The sequence below is a fragment of the Podarcis tiliguerta genome (assembly GCF_965153285.1).
Source record: "Podarcis tiliguerta genome assembly, chromosome: 7".
Taxonomy (NCBI): domain Eukaryota; kingdom Metazoa; phylum Chordata; class Lepidosauria; order Squamata; family Lacertidae; genus Podarcis; species Podarcis tiliguerta.
Genome location: NC_139540.1, coordinates 7,032,863 through 7,047,796, shown reverse-complemented (window position 1 = coordinate 7,047,796; position 14,934 = coordinate 7,032,863). Strand labels below are relative to the sequence as shown.

Here is a 14,934-nt window from a genome sequence, read left to right as displayed (position 1 = left end):
CAATACGTTTTCTCAAAAGTATGTCCAGCTGAGCTCACTGGAACTTGTTCCCAGTTATGTGTGCCTGGGATTGCAGCTTCAATTACTTTTAAATCTTAATTTATTGGCATCGCCTTCCAAAACTTGCACATCATTTTGTTGGCTCCCTGTCATGAGTTGGGAAGAACTACTAGTGGTGCTAAATTCTGCCTTCAGAAGTTCCCAGTCACTCCACCCAATTCTACTAAGGTTTAGTCTGGAATCTGAGGATGGGGGCAGAGAGATAGAGAGACCTGATGTCCAACAAGTGTGAATTGAAACATTCAAATAAATTAATAGAGTAGGAAAGGGAGAGTCATTCACTCTCCAACTTTGGGAACCAATCCCCACTGCACGGCTTCCTAAACCCATTCTTGTTTTTACCCTGAAAATCCCACCGTTGCCCAGCTCCCCAAATCATCACTTCACCCACCTCGCAGTAGACATCTTTCCCTGGGTAACCCGCTTTCATTTTGCATAACTCCTCAACCTTTGGAGCACTCTGATCACATTTACTCATGCTTTTATGCACAGATATATTTCATTTTCCGTGTTAGCAGTTCAGCACCGAACAGCACCCAAAGTTTAGGAAGCTTCCCTTCCGACGTCCCTCTCCATGGCATCTCACAGCTTCTCAACTCTTGGCGCCCTCAAACCTTCCACTCGCACCCATCCCGGTATCGCGGGGGACTTACCTATGGTGGTGATAACTGTGATGGCAAAGTAGAAAGACCCTGCGAATTTCCACTGGACCCCGGCCCGGTGGGGCTCCAACTGCATGATAATCTCCTCCAGCTGCTGGTAGTCGTCGTTGGTGATGTTGTACTTCCCCTTGAGCCGGGTCTCCTCGGCTTTCAGCTGCTCGTCTTCGCGCATTTCGTGGTCGGACTCCAGGGCATCAAAGACGGCCGCCCCCACCAGCAGGTAAGTGAACGTGCAGATGATCAGGGAGAGGGTCCGCACGTTCTGCCTCTTCATGGCCGCCAGGAAGGGCCCACGGAGGGGACCATGTCCCCCCCTGGCCGCCCGGAGATCCGACAGGGTGCAACAGAGGCAGCCGCCGAGCGAGGCGAGCTGCAAGCGGCGCCTGGCGGGGCTCGGTGGGCTTCCTCGGGGAAGCTGCTGTCCTTGGTGCTGAAAGCGCGGTGGCGCCGGCTGCTCGGGCTGCTGCTGCTGCCGCCGCTGCTGTTCTGGCTGCTGCTGCTCTCCGCCTCGCGGATCGGGCTCCTGTGAGGCGGACAGGCACAGAAGGCTGCTGGAGCGTCTCGACCACGGACCTTGCAGCCGGCAAACTCTGCGCAAGACCTGTCCAAACCAAGCTGTCCCGGCGCGCAGGGCCATCAAGGGCACCTCTTTAGGAAACCAGATCTTGCCCACCCGAGGAGTCGAAAGGAGGCTCAGCCCGAGGACCAGAGGAAGGTCCCCCCCTCCACGCCGCCGCCCACAGTTTTCCCAAACTCCCAAAAACTCCCTCCCCGCCCTCTTAGCAAGGGAAAGCCAAGAGGGAAGTCGAGTCCGTCGGGGAGAGCGGATCTTGCCCGCCCCGCCACCTGTCTCCCCGCAATCGCCCTTCCCAGCTCGGGTTGGGGTTTATTCCGCACTTGTCGAGCCCCGGGGGGAGCGGGCTAAGGACGCGAAGTGGGGTCCCATCAGAGAGGCGGCGGGACGGCGGCACGCCCCTTCCAATCCATGTGCGACTGGGCTGTCCCTCCCGGGAGAGGCCAGCGGGTCCCGTCTCCAGATGTGGCCGGTCCAGGTGTGCGCCGGTAGGATGCCGGCACAGCATCAGCCACTGCCCAAGAAGACTTCTTTTTGGGGCGCTGCCTCTTTGGAACGGAGGAAGAACTTCCGGTAAGTGGGGAAGGAAACTGACCAGCTTGCAAGCGCCACGCCGGCTCTCCCCCACCCCCAAATGATGCAAATTTTCACCAGGCGCGCGCACAGGCACACACGAACATACACACACACACACTTCTGCAGGCTGCTGCTTCCTTCGAGCAAAGCCTTCAAGTATGATCAGCAGCAATCTTGAGGCAGATCGTTCCAGGAGTCGCCACGAGGATCATACAGAGCGCACACAGCCTTTGCTTTGCAGCCACCAGCGTGGCTGCGGGGAGACGGGGCAGGCGGCGGCAGCGAAGTTCGCGAAATCCAGCTTTCTTTAGGGTCAGTTGCGATTTGGCTGAGGAGGGGTCGCGCGGGGGAGGTCTCTTAATGCAGCCAGCCCCTTTCTGTTACTGTTTCGGAAGGGGGGTTGCTTTTGGAGGGGAAGAGGGAGGAGAAGAGCCCACCGTTTGGGGGCAGGGCGATTGTCGCTGGAACAGATAGACGATGCTGAAGGAGAAGATCTGGAAGACCAGCCGGGGTAAGAAGGAGACGGTCTCAGACGTCAGCTTGCGGCTTTGGGGTCTCATAGTCGGACTCAGGGCAGGGGCGCGCTCGCTCGCTTTTCTCCTCCTCCTCCTCTTCCTCCTCCTCCTCTTCCTCGCAGGAGTAAAAGGCAGACAGTCTGGGTCTTCTGTGGAGACAGGTGCGCGCCTGCCTCTGGATCCTTTATCTGAAAGGCTGCCGTTTGCCGGGGGAAGGAGTGGAATGAATGAATAATTGGGGGAGGGGAGGGGGAAGATTGTGTGTGTGAGAGAGAGGCGTGGCCCAAGGATGCAAAGGAATCTCCCGGTCGCGCGTGGGATCGTCTGGGAACCGACTGGTCGCACCCGCCAGTGCGCCACGCTCCTTTGCTCTTTTCGCAGACACTGGGAAGATGGGCTTGCCTGAAGCCGAAGATGAGAGCGCTACAGAAGGCACTTGGTCTTGCCAGTCTCGCTGCCTTAAAGGAGAGAGTTAACAGCCATCAGGATTCAGAAGGGGGAGGAGCACGGAGGGGGGGGAGGGGAGCAGGACCCCTTGTCTTGACACTCTTCCATCCCAACCCCAACCCCCAGAAAATGAGACTCAAAGTATTGGAGAAATTATGTGGCCTGGGGTGAGAGGGATCTGGCTTTGTATTTGTGTATATCTTCGGTTCTGGGTCGTATCCTCTTTAAGGCTGCCTCCCCCACGACAAAGCAGCCCCCCAGCGTCCTAACTGCTTGACATCACCGGGAGTGGGAGGGGTGGCGTGCGCGCCTTCCTCCTCCATCACCATCTTCCTTCCTCGCCCAACGCAAAGCCAAGCCGGGTTGGGCTGGGCTTCATCTCCTGGGATGTTTCCAGCCCCAGAGAAGAGTTGGCGGTGGGGTTTGTGCGAGCCAGCCGTCGCCGGCGGAAAGTCTCCCACCTCCTTCAATTGCTCAGCGCCCTTCCCAGCGCTTGCCTCTGAGCGCAGACGGAGAAGCGCGCTCCCGCCCTCTCTCTTCTCATCCACCCACCTTGTCTGGAAAAAAACTGGAACTCGTCGGCTGCCGTCTCCCGACCTGCTCTCTTGGTGTCCGCGGTCTCACTCACTCATTCTCTACATCCTCTGGCCCCGCCCACCCCAGATGTGGCCCCGCCCATTCTGCTCCTCTTCTTTAAATAAGCTGCGAGCTGGAGGAAGGGGATTTGGAGGGAGGGGGAGACAGATGATGTGCAAAAATCCAGGCACCGGGGACTCCCCTCCCTCGCTTTGCCAAGGCGTAGCAGTCTTCTGGTCTTTGGGAATGAAGCCACTGGACAAAGATGTAGCTAAGGTTGCCACCCTTTAATTCTGGGATTGCTGCTGTGTCTCTTAGCAGACAGAAACTAAGCAAGGGAAACTTTCCGTGACCTGCAAACAAAGTAATTGGGGCAGGTTGGAGAGAATGTCACCTGCTTTCTTTTCAAAGCCACCTTCACACATTCTGGGCTTGGATCCAGACTTGGCCAGTTGCACTGTGATTGTGCAGACCTACCCATGCCTCCTCAGAAGTAAGCCCCTTTTAGCTCAATGGGACTGCGATCCTAGTTCCACTTTCCTGGTACTAAGTCCCATTGAAAATGGGCTGTAGCCAATGGCGTTTCACTCAGACCCACTGAAATAAATGGGCGGAAAACAGTCATGCTCATGAATTGCAAGAGCTCTCCTCTGAGTGGGGCTAGTATTGGATACAGCCCCATGGGATGTATGTCTGAGTAGACGTGTATAGGATTGGGTGTTGTATTCCTCACTGAAAGTAACAGGACTTGTCAGTCATGGCACTTCTTTCAAAGTTACTTAGGTATAACTGACTTTGTCCGGACCCAACCCTATGTGGGTGGGTTGGTTGGTTGATTGATTGCTTAACAAGCTTCATATCCCTTCTTCTTAGCACTCTCTATCTTTCTATCATCTATCTATCTATCTATCTATCTATCTATCTATCTATCTATCATCTATCATCTATCATCTATCATCTATCTATATCTATCTATCATCATCTATCTATCTATCTCTCCCTCCCTCTCTCTAAACCCAGTGCTAATAATAAGATGTGATCAAAATATAAAGCAAGTCATACTTTAAAATAAGCAGGCAGCAAACAAAAAAAAGCACTGCATGCAGCAAAAGTGAAAGTATTCATCTCTTAATAAAGTGAATGAGCAATCCTTAACTTCTGAATGTGGCCAACACCCTTCTGCAAGTGCATGTCTTGTGCAAATGCACTTATTGGGAAGTGGAGATAGACTGCAGCTGCAGGGTGTGAAGGCTATACGTAGTAAGGACTCTGCAGTCACGCCATCTGTGAGACAGTCCCCAGGTTGTTAAAGGCAAAAAGAACAAGGGCCCAGGAAAAGATAATTCACACATTGCTAAAAGCATCACTGAGCCTATCCCATACTGCACAATTCAAAGTGTTGGTGCTGACCTTTAAAGCTCTAAACAGCCTTGGCCCAGTATACCTGAAGAAGCATCTTCCCCGCCCCCATCGTCCAGCCTGGACACTGAGGTCCTCCTCCGAAGGTTTTCTGCTGGTTCCCTCACTGCGAGAAGCGAAGTTACAGGGAACCAGGCAGAGGGCCTTCTCAGTAGTGGCGCCCTCCCTGTGGAACACCGTCCCATGTCAAGAAGATAAACACCTATCTGACTTTTAGAAGACATCTGAAAGCTGCCTTGCTTAGGGAAGTTTTTAATTTTTGATGTTTTATCGTGTTTTTACTATTCTGCTGGGAGCCGCCTAGAGTGGCTGGGGAAACCCAGAGAAATGGGTGGGGTATAAATGATGCAAGCTAGAAAGCAGATGAGAGCCACATTTTGCAATCAAAGTTCACATTTTTATTATAATTATTATTCAATAAATCACTGCCCTTTGTCAAAAGGCTGCAGAGCGGCTTACCACATAGAAACATAATAAACCACATAACACGCCCATATACCATAGGCTAATGCAGAGATTGCAGTGCATTTGAATCACAGATGATGCAACTTCCAGCTCAGAGGTCAAAATGAACAAAGAACACAAGGACACAGGCTCACTGCTTGACATCAGTGCAAGTCTCAGTCTTGGGACAAATTATAAACCAAAGTTGCTACATATGTGGAATTATTTCCTCTTAACAGTGAGTCATACAACCAACCTTCATGGATGAGAGCTTTGGTGTGCTGGGCTCCCATGTCCAAAAGATGACCTCCAGGCAGACTCGAACCACATTGGCTCTTGGTTTTGAATAGGCATAGCCACATCTGCCACCCAGACGTTTTGGTTTACGGTTCCCATTATCTCCAGGTCTGCAAGGGAGCATGCTCAGATCAGTGGCCCATGCAGGACTGCAGGGACGGCGAATCATCTGGACTTCCAAAACAAGCCCTTTGTTGCTGTAGAAGTGAAACCGGTCTCAGGAGGTTGGGCAAACACAGTCTTAGAGTCCTGGATCATTTCAGAGCTGGGGTCAACAGCAGGCAATAATCCTTTGGCAACTGGTGGGGGCCCAACAGCAGCAAAACCAGCACTCGTGGCTTTCCACAAAGCAGCACTCTTAGGGCATTGCAAGGAATTAAAAGGATAACTGAACACTTGATGCTGATCAGAGGGCAATTACTTGCCACTGTGATGTAAGCCAATCTATGTATGCCAATAGGAGGGGGCTCAGCGGAAGACCCTTTGGTGAGAGCACCCTCCCACTTGCAGCTCTCCCCTGCCCCAGCCTCCTCTGCTCGGCAGTGATCTTGCTTTCCTTTCCTAGCTTTCCCTGGCAAATAATGGAGCGCAGGTTTCCCGCCTCTCTATTTTCTCTTTTTATGTATGTGGAGCCTGAAATTTCAAGGTGGCTGTGCAATTATTGCACCACTTAATAGATGCGTTTGGTAACCCCCACTGCTGAGAAGCTGTGGGATGGCACAAAGGCGAAATGCTACTGAGGGGGCTCTTCCCCCTGCCCTTCTGCTTAATTGTAGGAGACGTTTTCCTGGGGTAATAGAGGAGGTACCTCTACGCAATTTCTCTCTTTGAGAAATAAAGGCAGTTTGGAAACAAGGCAGACACGTTGCCCTGGGAAATAGAGGTAAATCACACAGAGAGCTACTGAAAGGGGGATCTAGACCACATTCAGGGCCTTAGAGGAGAGGGGTCTTTCTAGAGGGTCAATAGTGCATGGGCGAACTTCTCTAGCTTTGTGTGGCTGGCATCATTGAGGGAGAGTTAGAGAGAGGAGCAACAGCCATTGGGAAGTTACAGGTGTATTCAGCAGGTGATTGCTTTGCTGAGCGCAGAGCCTCCATTCATCATCAGATTTCTGCAGCAAGCTGCTGGAGAGGCAAATCCCACAGGAGAGAGCTGCCGTGTCCTCAGCTAAGGAGCATTTTTAGAAGCTCAGAGGTCATTATTGTTTCCAGGCTTATAATTTATACAGTAACCTTTTAATTGCAGCCAGGAAGGGCCAGTTTATAAAGTCAGCACAATTGGTTGACATTCCTGGACCAGTTTTCTTTTCTTTTCTTTTCTTTTCTTTTCTTTTCTTTTCTTTTCTTTGCTTTGCTTTGCTTTGCTTTGCTTTGCTTTGCTTTGCTTTGCTTTGCTTTGCTTTGCTTTGCTTTGCTTTGCTTTGCTTTGCTTTGCTTTGCTTTGCTTTGCTTTGCTTTGCTTTGCTTTGCTTTGCTTTGCTTTTTGCTTTTCTTTTTTCTTTTCTATTTTTTCCCCCTCCTGATTTTTATGCATCTGAACAAGTAGGCTCTAGCCTATGAAAGCTTAGACCACAATAATTGAACCAGTCTTTAAGTTATTGGGGAGTGGGACAATAGCTTCTGGTGGACCAGATGTGTTGCATCTCCAGATACAGTTGCGAAAAGTCACTGTGAAACTCTTGATATCCATTGTAGAGAATAGTGAGCTAGCTAGACCGATGGGTTGACTTGGTATAAGGCAGCTTCCCCTTGTTTCTAAGGTTTCACATGACTCTTGGATGGTTTTCCCAGACTGCACTGCTTCAAGCTATACAAAGGTGTGGAGCAGGCGTTGCTGGGAGCTAGCTGGCCTCAGTGGTTTCCCACTCCTCCTGAGCAACTCATGAACCTGTGAAGTTGCTTTATAACAGGAATGGAGGGCGTGTGGCCTTCCATGTGTAGCTGGTTTCCCATCAGCTCCAGCCAATATGGTCAATGGTCAGGGTTGGTGGAATTTGTAGTCTAGCAGCATCTTAGAACCAGAGTTTCCCCACTTCTGGCTTGTATCAGCTCAGACCACTGGTCCAACCTAGCCTAGTATGCACAAGAGGTGCAGAGATTGAAACTGGGGTCCTACACATTGTGCTTTGGAATACAACTACCATTACCCCCAGCCAGCATTGCTGATGGTCAGGCATTATCGGAGTCATAGTTCAGAACATCTGAAGGGTAATGGGTTGGAAAAGGCTGGTGCAGACAATATTGTGCTACAAGGACCATTGGTCTGATTTGGTATTCCTGCATTCCTGTAAGTCTTCTGCTCTAACTGACCACTGTTGCTCACACCCAGCTTCCTTCAAGATCTTATTTAGCCTTATCCTATGAATGAGGCTCCATGCTCCACCCATCTATGCCTCAAGCATCTCTGTCCTTCCATCAAAATCTGATTTATGTCGGCCACTTCTGATTCCCCCATAGAAAAGCAGAGAGTGCAGGGGGGGGCAGTCAAGGGGGGTTCAAAGAGCCTTTCTATAAATAGATTGCAACACAGAGCAGAGTTGCAGCGCAGATCAATAGCCTGTCTTAAGGAGGGCTCCAAATTACATCTCCAGGGATGGAGGTGCTGAAGAGAATTGATAAATGAGTTGCAAATGCTGCGTGTGTTGTGTGTGTATCTAATTAACAAAGGGTGACTGGGATCAATAGCAACGAAGGAGCAGAGCTAAAAATAGAACTCAGGCCAGGAACTCAACCTGCTGGCAGCAGCCTCTCATGAAAATGTCCCCCTGAAATATTACCTTCCCCCAACACCAGATTTCCTTTTCTTTTCTGCTGGGAGTGGGTGCTGAATGCCAGGAGGAGACGCGTCCTGAAAATCATCCCTAGGAGGAAGGAGGATCATCATCATGCACTAAAACGTTACCGGCACAGTGTGTTCACTTCCAAAAGGAAAAGGGGAAAGATTGCCTCCTCCTTTGCAGGGAGAAACACACAGAAATCTGACATCTCTCCCCCTTTCTTTGCTCTTTCGGATTACAAAGCTCTCCGCACAGCTTTCTCTGGAGCAAAATGCATTGATCAATTGATCAGTGTAATTGGCGAAGCCTAAGACTGATGGCATGAGCCTCTAGAGTTCTTGGCACGGGCAGGCCAGTATACCAGTAGCAATCCTCCTATCTGCTCTGTTCTCTGTCATTTTGGATTACAGGTCCACCCCAGAGGCCCTAAGAAGTCAAGCCAAGGGCCACATCCCCTCCTCTGCAAGCTTCCAGGGGCCACAGGTGGGCAGAGACAGAGTTAAAAGAGGGCGGAACAACAAATGCAAATGTTACATCCGTATGGGTAGTCTATATAGAATCATAGATCTGTAGAGTTGGAAGTGATCCTGAGGGTCATCCAGTCCAACCCCCTGCAGGAATCTCAGCTAAAGTATCCATGGCAGATGGCCACCCAACCTCTGCTTAAAAACCTCCAAGGATGGAGAGTCCACAGCCTTCCAAGGGAGACTGTTCCACCGTCGAACAGCAAACAAAAACAGCAAAGGTGCAGAGCAGGGATGGAGAAGGATGTGGCTGAGGAGGGTGTGTGACCTGAGAAGAGTCACAAGCACCAGATAGAGAGGCTTGGAGGAACCCATTGGGCAACAGCACCTTCTCTGGAAGCCTCCCAGACCCACTTTCCTCCTTTCCAAAGGCAATGCAAAGTTCAGGGACAAACGCATTTCTCTGCTCTTCTAACCACCCAATACAGGATGCATTGCCCTTTGGCTCCTTGGAGAAAGAGGAAGGGCTGGTTCAAACAAACAGTGAACCAGTGGAGAAAATGCTATTGTTCATTACTGCATTGGGGGAGGGGGAGATAATAAAGACCCCATAAGTCATCTCCACCTGGATTTGTGCCCCAGCAATGCATATTAATTGCACCAGCAGCTAGCATCGTGCACAATGATTTCAGGCAACCTTTGGGTCTTAAAATGCTGAGGATCTTCCTGCATCTTTTGCAACATCAATTGCCAGTTGGAAAATAATCAGAAAGGGCTGTTGCTCTCATGCCTTGCTTGCAAACTTCACAAAAGCTCCTATTATTTCCGTATGTATAAAGCAGGAAACAGGCACAGAAACTTAAATTATAAGCGTATGGAAAGTCCACTAGGAGGGGATCTTTCTTAATAGGTGCCTGATTATCATCATCATCATCACCATCTTCATCATTACATCTATATCCTACCTCTCCTCCATGGAGATCAAGATGGTGGACGTGGTACCCCACCCCCAAATTGGATCTCCACAAAAATCCCGTGAGCTTGGTTAAGCTGAGAGGTAGTGGCTGGTCCACAGTCACCCAGAGAGTTTCATGAGTTGTATGCAGATTTGAACCCTAGTCTCCAACGCTCTAACCACTACACTGCAATGGTTTGTGTGCGTAATACATTTCATGCAAATTTTGCATGACTGCTCTCTCCATGTTCACCAACAAATTAATCACAACAGTTGTATTCTACCGGGCAAATAAATATTTTTTTAAAAATCTGTGTTAAAGGGGTGGGGAAGGAATACCTGCATTCTGCAGGCTAATTCACACATGCTTGTGCATCACTCAGTTTATGCAACAGTTGATGACTTGACGTGAGTGTGTGAACCAAATTCAAGTGCCTCCAAAGGACATGTTTATTCAGCATTCATTCAGATCTGCTTGCACAAATCAGAACAGAAGTTAAACTATGCCCAGTCTTTTTGTTGTTGCTGTTTAGTCGTTTAGTCGTGTCCGACTCTTCGTGACCCCATGGACCAGAGCATGCCAGGCACTCTTGTCTTCCACTGCCTCCCGCAGTTTGGTCAAACTCATGCTGGTAGCTTCGAGAACACTGTCCAACCATCTCATCCTCTGTCGTCCCCTTCTCCTTGTGCCCTCCATCTTTCCCAACATCAGGGTCTTTTCCAGGGAGTCTTCTCTTCTCATGAGGTGGCCAAAGTATTGGAGTCTCAGCTTCACGATCTGTCCTTCCAGTGAGCACTCAGGGCTGATTTCCTTAAGAATGGATACATTTGATCTTCTTGCATCCATGGGACTCTCAAGAGTCTCCTCCAGCACCAGAATTCAAAAGCATCAATTCTTCGGCGATCAGCCTTCTTTATGGTCCAGCTCTCACTTCCATACTACTGGGAAAACCATAGCTTTAACTATACGGACCTTTGTTGGCAAGGTGATGTCTTGAGCATTAAATCTGATCTGTTAGTGGGGCATTGATATGACATTGAACATTCCTGCATTCCTGTATTGCAGGGTATTGGAATAGATTTCTCTTGGGGTCCTTTTCAACTCTACAATTCTATGATTCTATTATTCATCCTGATTTGCTTGTGGAGTGCTTATACCTCTCCCCATTAATAATTTGTTCAACCTACACTTTACAGAGCATTTCCTCATCTATTTCCTAACCACAAAGTTCTGCTGCTTTTTTTCAAAAATGGATTTATTTTTTTTAGTGCTAGGGTGACAGAGCACTTTAATCCGCTCTGATTCCCACAAAATAAAGACCAGAGGAACCTGTCCATGGAAAAGTAATGCTATTTTTTATGTGGTGGGTATAATAATAGAAATTCCTGTGTTTGGTCTACAATAGATTCAAATCAAAATAAGCATTTGCTGTTGACTGCTGATGTGTTTTTAGTTTATTGGTGGCTTCAGTTTGCTGAATCCTTTGATTGTCTTTACTCATAATTGTATTGGGGAGGTTTTTTTTCATTTGTAAACCACTTCAAGGCCTATATATATATATATATATATATATATATATATATATATACACACACAATCAAGTGATATATAAATTTCATGAAATAAATAAACATGCACAACAAGCACAATTTGGCATTGCTGTCACCAAGCGTTAATCAGCTCAGAGATTCAAATAAAGAGATAGCAGCTGACATTCCCCAAGCGTTTTGCAAAAGCACACAGACACAAGACCAAAACTGAAGAACCGTTTCTTCCTGATCGAAGCTGCAGGGTCTCCAACCCACTTCTGAAGCCCCTTTCTCATGCTTTTTCTGGATGGAACATGCTACTGTTAAAACACTCTAGGTGGCAGCAAATTGAGCATCTGGTCTAGCTTGAATTGTCTCTCCTGTTCTATTTTTAAATTCCTTCTTCATTAAAAAAAAAAAAAATGCTGCAGAACCGGATTGTGGCAGGCAAGGGTGACATCACTCCTCCGCATTTGAGCCAAAGGTCTCCATGAGAGGCAGCATGTAAGAGGTTGAAAGACATGACTGAGAAATTGAAAAGTGTGTAAGGAGGCGGGGAGCTGTTCCAAAGGCACACAGTTCTACATCCTGTGTGTGTGATAATACATCATGTGCAAACTTTGCATGACTGCTCTCTCCACATTTAGCAGAAAATTCAATTGGCCAAATAAAAATTAAGACTTCTGCGTTAAGGTGGGAAGTGGAAATGTGTGCATTCTGTTGTTGGGCGGGCACTTTGACACAGTACATTGAGCCCATTTGGAAGAGAGAGAGAAATAAATTCAGTTGCTAAAGAACACCATGTAGTTAATTATTCCTCCCCGTTCAGATTTCACCACCCATAGACCTGATACCTTTCTCTAAATAAGTTTAACTGCATGTAACAAAAATAATTCCATATTCTTCCCCTGTTTACTGCTGCTGCTTCTCCTTTCCCTTCCTCTGTTATTTCTCTGGTGTCTCAATTGTATGCCCATTGGGGCAGGGACCTGTGCCTTCTCATTCCTTATAAAGCACCATTGTAATAATAACAATAATAGAATATCTGAGGATGATGAAGCAAGAGTAGTAAAGCAATGTAGACCTTGCAACTTAGAAAGCTGTATTTTGCCACAGCCCTATAAAGTAGCCCAGTATTACTATCACTGTAATGATAGGTGGAATTTAGCCTGAGAAAACAGAGGCCTTCCTTGGGAAACCCAGTAGATCTTCCAAAGGGAAAAGATTTGAGCCATAGAGGTCCTCACTCAGCTCCCCTGAACTGCACTCTTGTGAAAGGAACTGCAAGTGTCAGCACTTGTTTTGTGAAAGAACCACGCACCCACCCACCCACCCACCCACACACCCACACACACAAATATAAACACACAAGGTAAGATTGTCAATAACCCTGTCAAGAAGAAGAAGAAGAAGAAGAAGAAGAAGAAGAAGAAGAAGAGGAGGAGTAGGAGGAGTTTGGATTTGATATCCCGCCTTTCACTCCCCTTCAGGAGTCTCAAAGCGGCTAACATTCTCCTTTCCCTTCCTCCCCCACAACAAACACTCTGTGAGGTGAGTGGGGCTGAGAGACTTCACAGAAGTGTGACTAGCCCAAGGTCACCCAGCAGCTGCATGTGGAGGAGCGGAGACGCGAACCTTGTTCACCAGATTACGAGTCTCCCACTCTTAACCACTACACCACGCTGGCTCTCTAAGGTCCTGGGGCAGGCTACAGCACAATATAAAAACAGTTTGAAACAACTTACAATCATAAAAAGGAAGGTGGGTCCTAAAAACATACACCTCAGGTGTCAAAAGTCAGGGTAAAGAGGGGCATCATCAGCATTCTTTGGAATAATGAAAGTTCCGGACGCATCTCTGTGGGGAGAGAGTCCAACAGCTCAGGGGCCACCACAGAGAAGGCCCTCTCCCAGGCCACCCACCCACTGATGAAATGAATCACAGGGAATCACACCAAATAAGGTTTGGGCATTCTGAGCATGCTAAGCATCACAGCAAACTCTAACCAATCATAAGGAAGCACACACCTAAGGAAGCAGTACGCATGCTCGGCACTGCAGTAAAATCAGACCAATCACACGGTGGTAGCATTGCCTACATTTAAGTGCCTTATAAGGAAATGGGGAGAGGGGAACTAAACATTCTGATTGGATGTAAGGATTTGAAATGTATTGGAACGTATGCAATCTATATGAAAACGTGTGTGATCTAATGTTCTGGGTCCAGTCTTTGTGGAGCAATCCCACGGGATCAAACTTCTGTGCAGAAATAAACTTTGGACTTCTTTTTCACCTCTGTCTCATGTGTTTCTTTGTTCACTCGTGTGATACGGCTGGTTTTCCTGCAACACCACGAGCCTCTGGGGGCAAAGGGTAGTTGGCTCTGCCAATCTCAGCACCCAGAAGTGAAGGTGGTGGTCTTTCAGCTATTTGGACCCTGAGTCATTTGGAGCCTGGAATTGTGAGCACTTTGAATTGGACCTGGTAACAAACTGGCAATGAGTGCAACTCTTTTAAAACTGATTGTATGATGTGTAAATAAAAGGGACGCGGGTGGCGCTGTGGGTAAAGCCTCAGCGCCTAGGGCTTGCCGATCGAAAGGTCGGCGGTTCGAATCCCCACGGCGGGGTGCTCTCCCGTTGTTCGGTCCCAGCGCCTGCCAACCTAGCAGTTCGAAAGCACTCCTGGGTGCAAGTAGATAAATAGGGACCGCTTACAAGCGGGGAGGTAAACGGCGTTTCCGTGTGCGGCTCTGGCTCGCCAGAGCAGCGATGTCACGCTGGCCACGTGACCCGGAAGTGTCTCCGGACAGCGCTGGCCCCCGGCCTCTTGAGTGAGATGGGCGCACAACCCTAGAGTCTGTCAAGACTGGCCCGTACGGGCAGGGGTACCTTTACCTTTATGATGTGTAAATAGAACCCCTGTCATAATTTGGACAGAGTGAAGTTTCTGAGTAGTATTCAAGGGCAGCTCCACGTAGAGAGCATTGGAATAATCCAGTCTGCAAGTTAGTAGAGCATGGACTACAACGGCCTAGTCATCTCTGTTATTATTAATAGCAGCAGCAGCAGCAGCAGTGTTATAGCATTAGCATTATAACTTAATTTTAATTGTATGTGACTGCTGTCCAAGGCGTGTTTAATTTTCTCATAAGTCCAGAGTTCTCTGCTAACTTGGAAACTGTCCCCATGAAATCAGTGGAAGCTGCCGTTCGTCCACCTAGCTCAGTTTTCACTACACCGATTGACTGTGGTTCTCCAGGGTTTCAGGCAGGGTGATCTCTCCAAGCCGTATCTGAAAATGCTGGGGATTTAACCTTGGATTAAATGCTCCGCAAGCCAGGCAGATGCTCCACCACTAAGCATCCCCCCTGATTTGGGATCACGGTGCAAAAGATGTTTGGGGGTTTTATGTTATGTATTTTGTGTTCTTCTTTTGCAATTTTATGTTGTGATCTATGGTTGAAGGGTGATATTATTATTATTATTATTATTATTATTATTATTACAGTGGTACCTCGCAAGACGAATGCCTCGCAAGACGAAAAACTCGCAGAACGAAAGAGTTTTTCGTTTTCTGAGTTGCTTCGCAAGACGAATTTCCCTATGGGCTTGCTTCGCAAGACGAAAACGTCTTG

The 14,934-nt window shown here is 48.3% G+C and overlaps 2 protein-coding genes across 3 annotated transcripts in view; one reads left to right on the top strand and one right to left on the bottom strand.

Annotated features, from left to right (window-relative positions):
* KCNK9 (potassium two pore domain channel subfamily K member 9) overlaps window positions 1-4,278 on the bottom strand; it is an 87,294-nt gene extending 83,016 nt beyond the window's left edge. The window contains exons 1-2 of the mRNA XM_083450599.1: window positions 3,387-4,278; window positions 714-2,845 (exon numbers count right to left, since the gene is read on the bottom strand). Of these exons, the coding sequence (XP_083306725.1) occupies window positions 714-1,359 (646 nt within the window). The 5' untranslated portion in view covers window positions 1,360-2,845; window positions 3,387-4,278. The remainder of the gene's footprint in view (window positions 1-713; window positions 2,846-3,386) is intronic.
* LOC310682170 (mas-related G-protein coupled receptor member H-like) overlaps window positions 1-14,934 on the top strand; it is a 381,144-nt gene that overhangs the window by 349,207 nt on the left and 17,003 nt on the right. The window lies entirely within an intron of this gene.